Source organism: Loxodonta africana, chromosome 9, assembly GCF_030014295.1.
Source record: "Loxodonta africana isolate mLoxAfr1 chromosome 9, mLoxAfr1.hap2, whole genome shotgun sequence".
Lineage (NCBI taxonomy): Eukaryota > Metazoa > Chordata > Mammalia > Proboscidea > Elephantidae > Loxodonta > Loxodonta africana.
In genome coordinates this window covers 66709876-66729062 of record NC_087350.1, presented here as the reverse complement: position 1 = coordinate 66729062, position 19187 = coordinate 66709876, and the positions used below count along the sequence as shown (strand labels likewise).

Here is a 19187-nt window from a genome sequence, read left to right as displayed (position 1 = left end):
ATGTCCATGCATAAACATATACATATATATAAAATAGTACTATATATTATACAGAGCCTTGGTGGCACAGTGGTTAAGAGCTTGGCTGCTAACCAAAAGGTTCACAGTTTGAATCTACCAGCCGCTCCTTGGTAACCCTATGGGGCAGTTCTACTCTGTCCTATATGGCCACCATGAGTCAGACTTGACTTGACGGCATCGGGTTTTGGTTTGGATATAGTATATAATATGGTACTACACAAACATACCTATACAAAAACATACACACATACATACGTAAATACATAGTTCTGAAAGGACTAATGCCATAAGAAAAGAGGGGGAAAGTTTCATTTTGAATTGTGGTCAAAGAAACAGTGGTTTCTGAGTCAAGAAAAATGGTACGAAATCCTTATCATTTTTTTTTTTATTCCATGGTACAGAGAAAGAGAAAAAAAAATCTAAATTATGCCAAAAGTGATACTAAAATTTAATTAATAGTGCATTGAAGTAGCCAGTGAAAAATGCCATCCCGTGGCACAAGTCTGACATGCACCACTAAAGGCCTGATTTTGGTCTCTAATACTATTTTCCACTAAACAAATAGATTCCTTAGAAGAATGGCTGGGGTAGAGAAACAAAAGATTATCTAGAGACATTTTGATATTGTTGAAAAACATAAATGTTTTCAAAAGACAAGTTAAAAGGACCTAAGAATTAAATTAAAACAAGTTACGCCTGTAGAAAGCCTTGAATCTGAAATGATGCTCAAAACGAAAAAGGAAAACCTTATTTGTAAACAATTGGTACAATAGTCAGAGGTCAAAGATATCATCTTGAGCTTCATCCTAAAAGGTCAAGGGAGGAGGTGTTGTCCTCCTGCCCCCCAAATAATCTTGCCTTCTCTGGGAACACATGCTAATAATGGCAACAACAAATCATTTGTGCAACTTATTCTTCAAATAAAAAGTCAACTTTTTAGAAACGAAAAATTTCAGACTCTGGAGTTAGTAGCCACTAACTACTAAAAAAAAAAACAAAAAACAAAAAACCTCACTGCTGTTGAGTCAATTACCAACTCATAGCGACCCTATATAGGACAGGACAGAGTAAAACTGCCCCATGAAGTTTCCAAGGAGCGCCTGGTGGATTCGAACTGCTGACATTTTGGTTAGTAGCCATAGCTCTTAACCATGACGCCACCAGCGTTTCCTTATTTAATAACCTAAGAAGTAATAAAAGGCAAAACGTATAAAGGATCTATTATTACTTGAAGATAGTAATATACTTAAATATAATTGTTATGCTGATTAGGTTTTAAGTTCAACATGCTAAGGAACTTCAAAACATAGTATCTTACCAAAAAGTAAGATAAACTGTACCATATGCCTGTAAAAACAATATGGAAAAAGAGGGAGACAGAAAAAGTTGAAAGATAAGAAAAAATATATAAGCGGGTATTTTAGAACTTAGAAAAAGTTACATTTAAAGTCGTTTGTTCAGCACCACAAGAAAAAGTGCTGAGTTTTGTTATGCGAAATTTTCACTCATGCTGAGCAGAATGTGGTTAAACTTGTGCTAGGAATATTAGGAGAAGTGGGGCAGTTAGTTACCAGAAGTTTAGAGACTTTCTGGAATTGCCTAATTGCAATAATTCAGTATTAGACAAACCTCAAGGTTTCTTTGGAAAGCTAAATAAAAAAATGTCTAATATGAACTTTTTTCAGTATACAAATCCTGGTTGCTTTTGTGGTTGGAGAGAATGAGAAAATTTTCTTTTATTGCAGACTCTCTCCCCAAATTAGTTTGTATATTGACAAAATAAAAGTCTCTAGCAGATCTATTTCAACCATAATGTCAAGCCTTGTTTAACTGTAATTTAATCAAAACCAAAGCTGGCATTACACAACAGACATAGTTAAAGAATTTCAATTAGGTCCTAGCTAAATTCTCAGCTCTTCAGTGTATCATTAGATTGATGCACACTACTCAATTCCTCAAATCTAAGAGACTTCCATCTACTATAGTCCTACTGGACAGAGGTAATTTAAACAGGTGACGTATATAATTACCTTTCATTCTGTTGTATATGATGGGGTCGCTATGAGTCGAACTAACTCAATGGCACCTAACAACATGTATTACCTACCCTGTTTTCTCCCTACAGCACTTGACTCATGAGGGCTACATCTCCCAAGATGCAATACTAGGCACTCTCCACCTCACCAGCACAGACAAACTTCTGACACAATCATTTTCTAGGAAAGTCAGTCTGTAATTGGATGCAGATGTATCTAATTGGACGCATTGACTTGGGCGCAATGAGGGTGGGTGGTGTGTGTGGGTGTGTAGCTCAAAAGAAATGGGAATGAGCAGATCAGCTTCTGAAAACTTCACTCATTCCATAATGGAATAGGTTTTCAATTTTCTGATTGCCATAGACCTTAGGTTTTAAAATAAGAATGTAGAGAACGGGGAAGATACTTTTTTTTTTTTTATTAATTTCCAGAGGTAGGCCAACAACTTTTTTTTTTCAAATCCAGTTCCATGATTTTCAAGTACAGTAGTTGCAGTTTTCTGGAGGTTCTGACAGTAGGCTGACCTTGACCGTCAGTATTAGTTTCATTGTAATTCTAAATTTTCATCTTTTATCTTTGTTTACACCTTCATTAATATTTCTCTGGAAAACTATAATCAGTAGGAATGTTAGTCAGATAAGTTTAAAACCTGGAAGCTTAAGCTTTTCATTTCTTATCATTTAAACTGGTCCGGATTAGCAGAATCAGCATCTCCCGAGAACTAGTTAGAAATGCAAATTCTCAGCCCCCGCCCGACCTCCTGAATCCAAATTCTGGGGCTAGGGCACAGTAATCTGTGTTTTAAACAAGCTGTCCACACTGAATTTTGAGAACAAAAATTAGTGGTTCTCAACTTTTCCTGTTACTTTAGAATCACCTGGAGGAACTTGAAAAGAAAATTGATGTCCAGGGTCTACCCCAGACAAATTGAACTAGAATTTCTAAAATACTGATTTAAATGTGCAGGTGGTTCTCGTGTGCCTCCGGTGTGGAGAACCACTGATGAAAACCTTCACACAGGAAGAAATCAAATGTCATAATTCATAGAATAATATACTTTCATAGTTTCAAGGAACATTGGACAGGGCCTCATTTTATAAATGAGGAAACTGAGTTCCTAGTGTAATTATCTTTCTGTCATATCATGAAGCCACATGCCTATTACTGTCTGAGGCCTGGGACCAAGCCTTGTCCTTCTGTGTATTCCTAATAGCACTTTAAAAAAACCAGTTGCTATCTAGTTGACTGGGACTCATGGTGACCCCCTGTTTGTCAGAATAGAACTGTGCTCCATAGGGCTTTCAATGGCTGATTTTTTAGAAGGAGATCACCAGGCCTTTCTTCCAAGGTGCCTCTGGATGGACCCGAACCTCCAACCTTTCAGTTAGCAGCCCAGTGCAATAAACATTTGCACCAACCAGGGACTCTCTAATAACACTGTTGTTGCTGTTAGTTGCCATTGATTAGATTCTGACTCATGGCAACCCCATGTGTGCACAATAGAACTGCTCCATAGGATTTTCAAGGCTATGACCTTTTGGAAGCAGGTCATGACGCCTCACATCCGAGATGTCTCTGGGTGGGTTTGAATCACCAACCTTAAGATTAGCAGTCCAGTGTTTAATGATTTGCATCACCCAGGGACTCCTAACCCTAAACTCACTGCCACTGAGTCGATTCCCATTCACAGTGACCCTATAGCGACTTCCTGACGTTAACATAACGTTTATACTAAATGGCTGAACAACAAATTCTCTATGAAGAGACAATTATTTATATTCTTTGCATACTGTAGACATATGGTTTTGCTGAAAATATGCTACTCCTCCGTGTGTAGAATCTAGTAGATTTAGAGAAATATTAATGTCTAAAGCTTTGACAGACGGCTCTGGGTTTAAAGCTTTGATAACCTCCACAGGCAGAAATGTCCACAGCTCCTCTTTTCACGGTCGAAGTGTTTTCTGGACATAAGAGGCAGCTCCGGGAACCAAATGCTGGCTGGTAAGTGCCCAGAGGACACGATTCACAAGTCTCAAGTCCATTTGATGAGTAGGTACCTTGCTGACACTGAGCTAAAAAGAAAACGTTACATGATTAATAGCGATGACATTAAACTGTACAAAATTAGCACCGTGCATGATAGAGTGAACTGCGTTTTAATTTAGGACAGAATGAGGGATATGAAGAACTCTTCCTCCGATTAGCCGACACACACATTATATCCTAGACTCCCTCCTGCTTCTGTATACTAGCAAGTTTTAGACTCATTTCCAATCACTTCTTTTATTGTCTAGCACAGTGTTTGACATATAGAAGTGTTCAATAAATAGTTGTTGAACGAAGTTAGAAATATACATCTCAAAAAGGTGCTATCATAGCAACAAACTGTACACTGGGACGTGGAAATGTTCTCCTGAGTGACAGAGATAAAACCTTAAATTGAGCTCGGGCCTCATAACTACTTGGCACCTTTGCCAGTCTTCATAAGAACTGGCCCTGCTACCTCTTACCTAGAGACACCATTGCATTTGAGGGCTGGGAGAGTGGAAAGATAAAAGAAGTCTTAGCATCAAGCTCAGAGAGGGTGGGTAATTTTCTTGAAATTCATAATGATGGCTTGTAGTAGAGCAGAAGTAGAACCAGGTCCCCAGACTCCCAGTGTACTGTCCTCTCCTGCCCTTGTCCCCAAATGACCCTCACCTTCAGCATTGCTAGTATTTTTAGTGCATTTCCAATCACTGACCACTGGTCCTAAGCTTATAATTGTCATTAAATACTCGCACCTACATTTGCAACAATGGCAAAGAGGTACCATTTTGAAATTCCTATATTTAGGTATGTCTTTTACTATAACCTTAATTACGAAAGCATTTTCAGAGTGCATCAGCATTCCCATCAGGAACTGTCATTGAGGGTAACAGTAAAAATATTTTGAAAATATTAGATATTTTAGTACCATGAATACCTAACTGTAGTTATTCACTTCCATGTAGAGAACTGATCTCATCATATCAAGTACTAGTGTAACAAAAGTTAACAAATGCTAAGTGTCACGAAAGCCCTTTCCACCAATTAATGTGAGATTCAAGAAAAATCCAGGCTAACTGACGTGGATTGGAGTTATTGATGTGCAGTTTGTCTTACAAGAGGGTAATGGGATGTTTCCATAAAGGAAGATAAGTTAACCTTTTTTTTAAAGTGGGGAAAGTATTCGGGTAATAGAATACAGCATTCAGAATAGAAACACTCAGGTAATAGAAAAAATAAATAAATGAAGTGAACAAATTAATAAAATTTCTTTAAGTAATGCTCTTAGTTTATTCTAGTTGCCATTTAGATTTCAGACCTGGGAACAAAATTCAGGCTTCTCTTGGTCAAAATCTACACTAAGCCGCTACCTTTACATTCGGAGATGGTTCTCGAATGGAGATATTTGGTGTACGTCCCAGCCGGACAGAGTTTGCACTCAAGCTGCCCTTCTTCATCCTGATAGGATCCTATCCCACAGCTTTCACAGACAGAGTGCTCCAGAGAATAATAGGTTCCCAAGGGGCAATTCACTGAAGAAAAAAGCAGGACACACTGATGAACACAGTAAACTACTGCAATGGAACTCACTCAGGCTCTTTTTTAACAAAGGGCATTACAAGTAATAAAGCATGTTTCCACACATTGTTGTTGTTGGGTGCCATTAAGTCGATTCCAACTCATAGCAACCCTATACTCAGTGCCGTCGAGTCGATTCCGACTCATAGGGACCCTACAGGACAGAGTAGAACTGCCATAGAGTTTCCAAGGAGTGCCGGGCAGATTGAACCACCGATCTTTTGGTTAGCAGCCACAGCACTTAACCACTACGCCACCAGCGTTTCCAGCAACCCTACAGGACAGAGAAAAACTGCCCCAAAGGGTTTCCAAGGAGCTCTTGCTTGGCTGCTAACCAAAAGGTCAGGAGTTCGAATCCACTAGCTGCTCCTTAGAAACCCTATGGGGCAGTTTTACTCTGTCCTATAGGGTCGCTATGACTCGGAATCAACTTGACGGCAATGGGTCTACAGTATATAACAGACACCATGACTGTGATTCAGTGGATTCCTTTGACCTCTGTGCTGGGTACATGTTGACAGTCTCCCTCATTTGAACGATCATCTTTGTCTTGGCTTAATAAAAATCTTTTTTGATTAAATTCGAGTCTGGGGTCTTTTTCCCCTACAACAGGGGTGATGGAAATGTTTAGGAACTAGATAGAGATGATGGTTGTATTACATTGCGAATGTTGTACAAGCCACTGAATAGAACATTTTAAAATGGTTAATTTTATGTTATATGAATTTCACCTCAATTAAAAAACAACAGAAGTTAAGGCTTAGGTGTTAGCTGCTTGCTGGGAATCTTAGCTACACCACTTACTGTCTTAACGGGTGAGACTTATTGAGTAAGCTCTTCAGCGTCTCTAGCTTCAGTTTTCTCATCTCTAAAACATGCTTAATAATTATGGTACCTCATAAAAAAAACAACTCATAGAGTTGTTAAATAGGTTTACACATGAGAAGTGCTCAGATGTGGCCAAAAAGCATTAGCTATTATTATTATTGGAACTGTTGCTGAAAGCTCTGAGGTCTAAAGATCTATAAATAAAATGAAGATGTAAGCCCCTCCCTTAAAATAGTTTTCTTGTCCTGACCCTTAGTGGTTACCTACACTCTTGAGACAAACTAGTAATGATAACAACCACACAACAATGTTTCATTTCCATATCCCTTTATAGCTGTAAAACAGCTTTACCATCTCATTGGATCCCAAATGCACTAGCTATTTTTGACTGCAGGGAAGTAATTGCAGGAGAAACTGATTCTTACCACACATACGCCCTCTCAGCACCGAGCCTGGTCTGCAGAAGAGGAAAGCCTTTTCTGTTTCTAATGAATTGATATCGGCTACAAGGATTTCAGAGGCAAGTTGAAAAGAATACATGGGCTCCTCATCCAGGGTCCTTTTCAGTCGATTTGTGATAGTTTCCAATGTCTTAATGAGTCGCTGCTGGTTTTCCAATTCAAGGGTATCATTTCTTTCATCAGGTAATGGCACACTAGCTGAGATGAAAACAAAACAAGATAAAACATAACACACACACATACGGTGTTTTGGGAAGCCATCCGTAGTTAGTTTTCACCAAAAATAAATAGCAAATTCAAGATATTTCAGGAAAAAAAAACTCAAAAAATAAACTCAACCATCACCTAAGAACACTATAATTTTTCTTACTCCTTTTGTCATATACTGGATCTCCTTTTGGGGGGAGTTCTTCATTACAGCATATTAAATACCTGCAAATTCCTGCATTTTAAAAACACACCATAGCCCATCATGCCAAGATGAAAAGAAAGCAGGGGGTTTGTTGCTTTAAGAATCATAAAATATATCTGTGATATTAAAGAGCAAATAATGCCAAGACTTCATTGATTGGACTCTCCCTAATTCTCAGTTGGTAACCCTGGTGGTGCAGTGATTAAGCTCTAGGATGCTAACCGAAAGGTCAGCAGTTTGAACACACCAGCTACTCCGTGGGAGAAAGATGTGGCAGTCTATTTCCATAAAGATTACAGCCTTGAAAATCTTATGGGGCAGTTCCACTCTGCCCTATAGGGTCGTTATGAGTCAGAATTGACTCAAAGCAATGTGTTTAATTCTCAGTTCAGGGTGATTTCCTCAAATACATGGAGTATCTGAGAAATAGGTTTTCAACCAGTTCCACATATCATTTTTTTCATACAGTATGGTTTATCCTTACCTGTAATGTTAAAAATTAACTTAATTTTGTAGTCAGATATTGGGGCACCTCTTTTGATCCGTGAAGGTCTGGCTTTGCTGGTGCCCGTGGGCGTTTCTTGCATGACATCCACAAAGTCATCGTAAGAGTAATCCAGCCTATTAGCTGCACCCCAACCGCCTGGCCCTGGACAGTTGAGGCAGAGAAACAAGTGATCATCCAGTTGCATCTTTATCACTGTTTAGGTCCTGATGTTAAGCCACAAGAAACAGATCTGTTAAAGTCAAATTGCCCTTGACCGTTTCCTAAATTGCCCGTAATGTACAGCATACAAGATTTGGTCTAATCTTATATTATAACTTTGAAGCACTTCATATTAGAGTTAGATTACCACTGAATTGGACTAAAAGAAGAAAAGTCTCTCTGCATTTAAACCATTCTACTTCTGAGTTAAAGAGCCCTGGTGGCGCAATGGTTAAAGTGCTCAGATGCTAACTGAAAGGGTGGCATTTTGGACCCACCAGCTGATATGCAGAAGAAAGATGTGGCAGTCTGCTTCCGTGAAGATTACAGCCTTGGAAACCTTTTGAGGCGGTTGTACCCTGTGTTATAGGGTCATTAGGAGTCTGAGTCTGCTAGACAGACATGGGTTGGTTGGTCTGTTTGGACTGCTGAGTTAATTAGCTTAGCCTTAGAGGTAAATAGGGGGCGGGTGTAAAATTTTAATCAATTCTTATTTCACTTCTGGGTTTGCTTTATTCTTCTTTTTACTTATTTATTTTTCTTCTTAAATATAAATTTTTAACCTTAATGCTTTGTGTGAGGATTACTCAAGATACCTACATCAGGTTTTGAAGGTGGGAGGTAGTTCATGAAGGTAGCACGTAAGTGTTTGTATCGTGCAACTACACTAGAGGCAACGTGGATGAGTGCAATTCTCTGGATGTCCCAGATATCACTGTAATTAACACTCTGGGTTCAGACTGTGGCTTCTTGATGTATGACATAAAATTCTGTGATCTTAGTCAAGTTACTTTCATCTCTTTGAGCCCTAATTTTTTAATATGTAAAATGAGATGATTCATACCTCATAGGTTGTGGAATAAATGAGACAATATATATAAACTACCTAGCTCAGTATTCAACTCATTGTAAAACTTCAGCAAATGATATTAACATTGTTACTCAGTTATGTGCTTTAAAAATCAAAGTGTATTTATATAGGCCTGCTGATTGAAGTAACTTTTCGATTAATTTATATTTCTGGCTATTAAAATTTACTGGGCCCCAAATTTTTGTCTGTTCACGTAAATATTTTTCTATAAGTGTTATGTATTTATTATAGACAAAGAAATTAGACGAGCAAAGAGAAAAACATAAAAACTAATCTACGATTCCACCACATAGAAATAACCACCATTAATATTTTAGGTAAGCTTTTTTCCCTATGAGTGTGTGTGTGTGTGTGTGAGAGAGAGAGAGAGAAAGAGAGATGTATATATGTATATATCTGGGATAAAAACAAACATAACACCCTTTTAGCAAAACAAGACTATATCATATATATTATTTGGTAATCCTTTTTCAAATTTTTTCACCTAACTACATATCATGGCATATGTGTGTCAATAAAGAAACATCTACCAAGCTACTTCTAATAGTTCCAAAGTATTCTCTTCTGTAACTATACAACTATTTAACCAGGCCTCTACTTCTAGACCTTTAAGTTATTTCAAAGTTTTAGGACATCCTTGTACGTACAGTATCTCATCAAATCTCAGACACCCAATGCAAAGACACGTCCCAATTTCAGAGATGTCAAAATGAAAAATATGCATTTCAGGATTTATGAACTATGGGACATTTTTGCACACTGGCCTGATTTTTATCAGAAGTGGATTTTCTGGGTCTGAGCATATGAACATTTTTAATCCTTAGCTACAGATTGCCAACTGTGCTCGAATTTCTCCTCTGCATACAATATGTGTGTGTCTGATGTCTTTCCCTCCATTCTTGCCAACTCTGGATATTAAAGTTCTTATTCATATTTGTTTATCCAACAGGTCAAAATGGGCATCTTATTTTAGTTTTAATTTGAATTATATGATTATTATTAATTCAAACAGATTTAAATATATTTATTGGCCCCTTGGATTTTATCCATTATGACTTACCAAGGTGTTTTTATAAATCTTACACTTATCTTTTGGCTCCTTATTGGGAAGACATTTAAGGAAGAAGGCTTGTCTTTAGGATCATGTGTATGACTTGCCAATGCCTGAATCTCGAAAACCAGAATTTGGATCCTTATTAGATTAGAAATGTCAGCTATTTCATAGCCCTACGTTGACAACTGACTCCCTCTTTGTGAATCTTTGTACCCTCCCAACCTACCTCAACATCTGGGATGGGAAACTTGGGTCATGTGTTTAACAGAAAAGGTGTTGTTATTTGGACTGTACCACTACCAACATCACCATTAGCACTACTTTTTTTATTCCTATCTAAAGCCTTAATTTCTAAAATGTTCACTACAGAATTTATCATAATAGTTAAAATCTGAAATCAACTCAAAAGTCTACCAAGGAAACTGTTTACATAAATTATGGTAAATGCATTTGATGAAAAAATATGCTGCTATTAAAACTGCATGCAAATAGAATACTTAATAAATGTCCTCAATATAATGTTAACTAAAAATGACTGCAAATAGTAGGGAGATTCTCTCTCACACACACACATAGTTACATATGTATAATACTAAAGGAGTTATTTCAGGGATTATGGATTACCTTAATTTTATTCTTTGTTTTTTAGCATTTTTCAAATTTTTGTAATATATATGTACAAATGATATTTAAAAATTGTTTAAAGTCTAAAGCAACAGTCAACATCACTTGCAATGCTAAATCACTAAAAGTATTACCAGTATTAGTGTCAGAAACAAAGAGGATGTTTGCTATAATGTGAATGAGTATTTACTGCTGTCTCAAAAACCCTTTTAAACTCTCTACTTACAAAAAAAAAAAATTTTTTTTTTTTTTTTTTAATACTCATTTATCCTTACAGTGGTTCTATGAGGTCAATACTCTTACATTCTCATGTTATAGATGAGGAAAAGGCACAGAGTGGTTTGATAACTTGCTCAAGACCAAGTAGTTTGGTTATACAATCCATGTGCTTAATTAACCACTATATTCTTTTTTAATAAAAATAAGAATAATTACTGGAAAGAATGATAATTTTGCAAATGTAAAACCCAAGAGATACAACTGAAATCTCCAAGAAATATTAAGACAATAAACCAACTGGGCAGATACACCAGCAAAAAAATCACATACCAAAAATAAATGACAACACTCAAGAGAAACGTGTTCCTTAGAACAATTGGTTATACAAAATCAGAAGGACAATATTTGCCCAAAAGCAAAGATGAGAAAGCAGGAAGGGATAGCAATTCAGGATAAAAGCAAACAGGGAAACTAGAATGGAAAGAGGGGGAAGTTAGGCACATTGTGTGGAATGGAACCAATGTCATGGGACACTTTGTGTACAAACTACTGAACGGGAAACTAATTTGCTCTGTAAACTTTCTCCTAACGCCCAACTTAAAAAAAAAAAATCGCACTCCATATTTAGGACTAACATTAAACAATGTGCAGAGTCTACATGAAGAATACTTCAAAATTCCACTGAAAGGTATATTAGACTCGAATAAGTTGAGTTTGAATATATTCTGGATGAAGTATCTGAAAATTTTACATGTGTCAACTCTTTTAAATTAATATACTTAATTTCAATACCATATAAAACTGGTGTTTGTATTTTACAACTCTTATTATCCTCTTCTAATATTAAACCAATTTTGCAGTCATAATTTGGTTTAATTTTCTTAGTTGTTTATCATCCAGAAGAATTTTGGCTAATATTTTGAAATACTTTATTTCAATTAATTAATAAAGGTTAATTTTATTAATAATTTAGTTAAGGAATAAACTAATAAACGTTAATTTTTCTAGTATGCCCCATTCTTCTGGAATTATTTCTTGTTTTGCAGATTAGTTTTGCGAACTACCAACATTAAATAATTTAATTACCAATTGCAAAGCCATTTTCATAGTCATAATTATATTCTAGGCAATATTTTTTGGTCAGGTCCTCCAGTCTGCAGTCAATGTCTTCGGCATCATTACAAAATGATGGGACCTGCAAATAAAAAATGAACAGACTAAAATGTAAATCACATCTCTGTGTGCTTTGGATAAGCCCTTTCCTCCTCCAGCCTTCACATCGTCTTCAGCAGGAGGGAATGAAGGGCCCAGAGCGCTTCATAATCTTGGCAATTTTATATGTTTTATTTACACCTGCGTCCCTAGTTTCTAGGATAGAACACAGATACTGAATCTTCATTAAATAAATGAATGTATATTTAAAATCTAGTAAGTGTAACTACCTACAATTTAGTTGTGGTATACACTGAGTTTAACACACACACACACAAATCTTTTTCAGACAATTTGCAATGCTGGTCCCATTTAATTTCCAAAGGATAGTTCACCAGTTTAGGGTGGGGTATAGTTAATATGAGGCATATTGTTGCCTTTTCAAATATAGATTTATAGTGATAGTGATCTAATGAGTATAAAGTGTTCTTAGTTTGCTGGCAATCATTTCAGTGTTTTTTCTCTTTTTGGAAATTGGTGTAGTAAGTAGATTTATATTTAATGTTATTCAACAAGTGTTTGCTAAATAAATGTGTTAATATTTTAATATTAATTAAAACACAATATTTTAATGTGTTTATAACAGTGCTTCCCTCATAGCAAGTAGCACTATAAAATGTTTATTAGTAAATGAAGTGCTGTCCACTCCGTTACAGATATAAATATGAATATAACACATTTCTCACCCTTAAGATGCTCAATACAGTTAAATGTATTGTTCTGCTTTCCCTTAATCACTGAAATATTCCTAAAAAATATAAAATCATTGAAATATTCACTAGTTCCACATTATACAAGAAATACAGTCTATAATCTTTGGGGCTTTTGTCAGACTTTAATAAAGCAGGCTTTCTCAAGCCACATGGACCCTCCTCTGACTTTTTGACTCAGCGAGTTTAAAAAATTCACAAAAGTTTTAATACGGATTTACTTAACAATTCATTCCAGAAGTCTAAAACCCACGAATAATTCTAAATATTAGTAACATGTTTAGACCACACACACACGAAAAGAAGGAAATAATCAGGACAACGAGTTTAAGTTGTATGTAATCAAGAGGCTATGAAAAGGAAAACATTGTTCTTTCAAATATGACAGACAATAAAGGAATACTGGTGACATACCATTTTCCCCAGGGTAGTCTCAAAAGCTTCAGAAAACTTCTTCAGCAGATCCGTATCATCACAGCGAGTTGCTTTGTAAAGCATCTCAAAGGACTTGAACCCATGATTTGCAAAACGTTTTACTGGAAAGTGTTGGGCAAAACAGCTTCAATTGGTTAGTGTCTTCAAAAGATTTAACTTTCTATGGAATAATTATAGCTTAATATTTTAATTCTAACATGATTTATGAGATTGTTATAAAGACCTGAGATGACAGTTAAGGGAAATTTCTAGGCATTCATTGATTGTAATAAATAATGAGCCAAGCAGCACAGTGCTCAGCTACCCAGTGATAAGAGTTTGCTTTTGATATATTATTTTTTACCTTCCAATCATATGAAAAAGTGGGCATTTAAGGTAATAAGGGATATAAAAACTGTTTTCATATATTCTTGGGAATTTAAAAAAAACCCTGGCTGGGTCAAAGATATTATGTTTTCAATCAATTTTGTTGTTAGGTGCCATCGAGTTGGTTCCGACTCACAGCGAGCCTATGTACAACAGAACGAAACACTGCTTGGTCCTGTGCCATCCTCACAATCATTTTTATGTTTGAATCCATTGTTGAAGCCACTGTGTCAATCCATCTCATTGAGGGTCTTCCTCTTTTTGCTGGCCCTCTACTTTACCTGGTCCTTTTCTCCATCCAGGAACTGGTTCCTCCTGATAACATGTCCAAAGCAAGTGAGACAAAGTCTCACCATCCTCACTTCTAAGAAACACTTGACATTGAAAATTTTCTAAATTTTATGTGCAACCATCTTCCCTGGAAGTGTAATTTCCACATAGACAAATTTCTGTGTAGAAGCTTGCATGGTTAGACTCAGCAAGATGTCCCCAATATTCAGAGACAATGCCTCTATATAAATAGCACTGCCATTAAAATCTTCACCTCTAAAGCTGTGAAAAAGGTGAATAACATTGCTTCTATTTACTTTTCTAATTTGGAAAAAATTAGGTCAAGTACGTTGGCTTTTTTTCCTGAGAAACTGGCATTTAAATTCCATCCATGGTTCTGCATCAAGATTCACTCCAGAGAATATTTATTTACACTAAACAAATTGGATTTTTTAAATAACAATACATGTTTAAGATCATAGAATAGCTTAATTTGTATCTAAATCAAACCTAAAGAGAATACAACTCATCTATTTCATCACATATATAGATCTTATTTTAAATATAAGCCCTTCTGCAGACTAAAGAGACTATATTTTAAGATCAAGTTCAAAGTCAAGAATGATATACTGACAAATCTCTTTAGATATTTCTGGTAAATACCAATGAGAGGGTCAAGACGGTTTTGCCTTCAACTGAATTTTGTTCTACAGGAATTCAATCTCTAGGTTAATACTTTAAATTCAGGACTAAGCATTCCTCTTAACCATAAACATGTGGAATTCCTGGTACTATTTTCCACCCATCAAATCTGATTCCTATAATAAGGCAATTTTTCTCTTTAATGCTTTAGAAACATGCAGATGTGCACATATGCACACATTCACGTACACTAAAGGGGTTCAGAATAAAGTTAAAACTTACTAGCACAGTCTGGCCATTCAGTGGAATATGGAGGTTTCCAGATACCATCTTCATAAGCACAGTAATACTTCTCAGTAGACCCTTCTGTGAAATCATAGCCCTCCAAGCAACTTAACGTACAGTTAACCCCAGCACTATCTTGAGTACATATAAAATCCCCATTTACTGGTGCGAACGGAACTTCACAAGGAGAACCTGTGCCAAAAAAAAAAAAAGTATTTTTTATTCAGATACAATGTTATGAGAAATATAAAAAAAATTCCAGGAGTCTAAGCTGAATTTTGAAAAGGACTCCTCTTGCTCACCACTCTTTCTAGAAAAACTTTCACCATAAACCTTTAGAGGGGATTGTAGCAATGTCTGCTTTTTGGTTCCTAGGTGGCTTTATGTTGAAAAGCTGTACCTCTGGGTAATTAGTGGTTGTGTCTATTTTATGAAAATCTAAAAGTATTTCTGATTTCACGTTGTTATTTTTTGCATTCTCTTAATAAAAATGAAAACACTATATAGCAAATTTTACATTTAGACTCTATGTCCTCAGCATTCAAAATAGGATTAGGACAATAATACTTTATCACTCCAGAAAAAATATTAATAAACATTAATTTAAGACTCTCCTGGAAGAAAGTATTTCTATTTATCATGAAGGCAAATGGACATGAATGACAATTGGAAACCTAAGTTAAATCTATCAGTATTCTAACTTTAACAATCCGCTGCTCATAGCCTATTTTCTTTCATAAAATAGAGTGCTATAGCAATTAGCTATATCAAATGTCAACTAGATTTTTTGGGTCTTAGTGGTGCAGTGGTTACACACTCGGCTGCTAACCAGAAGGTCAGCAGTTTGAACCCACTAGCTGCTGCATGGTAGAAAGACGTGGCAGTCTGCTTCTGTAAAGATTACAGCCTTGGAAACCCTAAGGGGCAGTTGTACTCTGCCCTATAGGGTCGCTGTGAGTTGGATTCGGGATAAGGCAAATACCTTTTATGACAATGTGGATGTCACATGTTCTGTTATTGCCCGATGGGTCAGTGGCTATATACTGCACTACAGTCTCCCCGTGAGGGAAAAGGTCTCCTGGTGAATGACTTCTGGTGATGACCAGTACGGCCCCTGAGAAAGAGAGAAGGGTCAGATGCTTAGATTACTGGTCTGCAGTCACTCTACTAGTCACCTTATTTGATCTGAAGTTTCATCTTCTATTTATATAATCAGCTGGGTATTGTATTTATGTTGATACAGGCCACTAGTAGAAAAATAAAAGACTTAATAGTTATACTATACATAACATAGAAATAGTAGACTCAAAAACAACTTAAGGCATTCTTGCTAAATCAATGATTCTCCTTGAATAGGTCAGTCTGTTTGGACATTGAGAATTTAATTGAGAAATCTATTAATTTGCATTTTATTGTTGTTTTCTGGGTTTTAGTGAAAACTTTAAAGTGAACTTTATTTGTATTTGATGATTTTTTCTGTTTTCCTATGACCTAATAGGAGCCCTGGTGACAGAGTAGTTAGGCACTTGGCTGCTAACCAAAAGATTGGCAGTTTGAATCCACCAGCCACTTCCTGGAAACCCAATGGGGGCAGTTCTACTCTGACCTATAGGGTCGCTGTGAGTTGGAATTGACTCAACGGCAATGAGTTTGGTTTTGTATGACATAATAATTTATTTAACAAAGATTTCTTAATTGCATATGAATACATGGGATTGGACTAGGGATACCAATAGAATTCATAGCTTATGCCTTTAGGACAACATAAGCTTGGAGATACAACGCGTTTATCAGAACACATTCAATTACAGCAGGTAGTCCTGGTTTAATAAGTGTCCACTGACTACTAAATGAAGGAAAACCATGGGTTAGTAATGTTAAATTATACAATTATCTTTGCTTTACGCAAGTATTCATTCTACTTTGACAGTTTTAATTGCTTTCCATTTGTCTTTTATCCTTTAAAAGTTTTTCTTTAATAAAATATATTTCAGTGCTACACTGTGACAACAAAACCCCTGCATGTTCACCTGAATTGTCTGAGAACTGAGGCTCATCCCAGGTTGCAGCATACTCTTTTTCGGAGACTTGGATTGGAGGTGGGGATCTGCACCAGTCTATGGCAGGTGGCTCTACATCTAAACACATGAAATCAGAAAAAGAAGTCACAATTGGTATTTGAAAGTGATGCCAGGCTTTGCAAGAGAGAACGGAAATCTTCTATGTTGGTAGACAACTTCGCCTTATCAGATACAAGGCTGGCCCTACGGCTTCTTTAATAATAAGGTATGTTTTATCCCTCGTCCCTTAGATCATTAAAAGGAAGAGCTGCTTCTTGCTATACTGCCCTCTGTCTGCTAAAGAAGAAGTACCAGGTTCCTTAAGTCACCGTGAGCACAAGTGTGTGAAAGGCAATTCTGGATATGGCTGGCATTTAATTTGGGAGTTCTGGTCACAACAGTTGAGCTGACCCACCTGGAAGTAAAGAAAACCTTCCCAGATAAGCTGAAGGAAAGAAATGACCAAACCAGGCATTCCCACAACCTACTTCTTATCTGAAGGGTCAAGACAGAGTTGATAGATGACTAAATGGAGGGACCAAAGTGCAGAGGTCTGAGTCATGCTGTAGAGTATGCAAGGTGTGATGACTGTGTGATATTGCTGGAAGGCCAGGACGTTATGCCCAAAGCAGGACACTTTGGTTGATAAATTCTAGGTGAAGACAATCAACAAAGTGTGGTCATGGGAGTGGAGTATGAAGCTGAAACGCAGAGGGGATGAAAGCCACAGGTAGAAATTAAAGAACTGAGAGTCCATGTTGCTGGGCACTGTAATCCAGGAAGAAGAGTGGATTTGGGACGAGGATGAATGAGCTAGGTTTCAAAGCCCTGACTGAATGTGGTGGAATATTTAGGATATCAGTAAAGGACGGTAAAGAGGTAATTTTAGTACAACTATAGATTTTATGCATCTGAAATGTTCTTATATCTACAGTCACGTGGCTTTGAGGTTTGAGGAAGATAGGACAAATACTATTTTTCTAATTTTATATGTGAGGAATCTCAGACTATGCAAATTTAAGGGACTTGCCTTAGGTCATTCAGCTAGTCAGCTGCACAGTCCCACGTCTTGACAGGCAAGGGTATTTCTAGCCATCATATAGAAAATCATCTTATACTCTGAAGTTACATGACCTGTAACTTTAAGGATATATAGATTTCTGTGATAAACGAACTCTTACTAATAATGGTCCAATTTATGTGTTTTTCCTCCTGGTTGTCATTTGATTAGTGCAGCATGTTAAGTTTAGTACTTTACTAGACTGAAAACTCTGCAGACTAGTGACAGAATCCCCTTTGCTCATGGTTAGGTCTTCACAGCATAGCACAGCACCTGGCCTGCAATAGGCGCTCAAAAAAGAGTTGCCCAATAAATAAAAGAAGAAATGCACATAATTTATAAGTACACTTTGAGAATGCTGAATCAAGTCAATTCATAGTTATATTCATAAACCTGGCAGTATTTACTATTTTCCCAAAAGAAACTGCAAATGGACATTTACAAGATTTTCTAAGGTTATCTGACCTTATTCAAAAATTAAAAAATTGAACCCCATGTACAGGAAAGCAGTGAGACTAGGTTAATTACTGTCAAAAGAATGGAAATACCAGCAGATGAATTGGCTCCAAAACAGAAGGAAAATCCACTTCAAAGCAAGTGAGGGGGCATTTTGTGGAATGTTCCTGGATGGCTCTATCAAGCTCACCCTCATTTGTGACTAAAATACCAACACCCTGTTATCTGAAGAAAATAAAATGTAGGCTGTGAAACATTCTCTCTCCCTCCCTCCTTTCTTTCCTCTTTCCCTTTCCTTTTCCCTCTCCGTCTTCCTCTCCTCCCTTTTTCTCTCTTCCATAATGTGAAAATTCAGCTAGTGTCCAGCTAGACACGTCCATACACATTTTCTATTTCACCATGCTGAGTCTCCATTATGAAAAATTCAAACATGGTAGATTCTTGAATCACATTTCCAAATTTAAAAGTACAGTATCAGATGTAAGAAACCCAACGTATTCTTCATGTGACAGGTAAAATTTCACAGGTATAACAACATCGAAAAAGCACTACATAATATATAAAATTAGGTACCATGAAATGAATGGGACTGATTTTTACTTGAGTCTTTTACCTATTTCTGTCAAAATCTTTAATTTATAAGGTAAGGAGCCAGTTTGATATACTTCAGTTATTTCAAGAAGTTATGTAAAATTCTTAAAATAAGATGAATTTATTGTACTGACTTTTAAGTAAACAGAGTAAAACAGATCTGAGGAAAACAGCAAAATGTCAACGTGTGGTTAATATCTAGCTTTTGCATAGAGCTCAATGTGTGGCAGGCGTTCATTCAAGTGGCTTACATATCTTAACT

The 19187-nt window shown here is 36.5% G+C and overlaps 1 protein-coding gene across 1 annotated transcript in view; it reads right to left on the bottom strand.

The window, feature by feature from the left end:
* Window positions 1-19187, bottom strand: part of SVEP1 (sushi, von Willebrand factor type A, EGF and pentraxin domain containing 1) — a 193131-nt gene that overhangs the window by 74197 nt on the left and 99747 nt on the right. The window contains exons 10-18 of the mRNA XM_003407810.4: window positions 16789-16896; window positions 15741-15872; window positions 14756-14950; window positions 13175-13296; window positions 11925-12033; window positions 7849-8013; window positions 6917-7150; window positions 5456-5617; window positions 3968-4129 (exon numbers count right to left, since the gene is read on the bottom strand). Coding sequence (XP_003407858.2) covers window positions 3968-4129; window positions 5456-5617; window positions 6917-7150; window positions 7849-8013; window positions 11925-12033; window positions 13175-13296; window positions 14756-14950; window positions 15741-15872; window positions 16789-16896 — 1389 coding nt within the window. The remainder of the gene's footprint in view (window positions 1-3967; window positions 4130-5455; window positions 5618-6916; window positions 7151-7848; window positions 8014-11924; window positions 12034-13174; window positions 13297-14755; window positions 14951-15740; window positions 15873-16788; window positions 16897-19187) is intronic.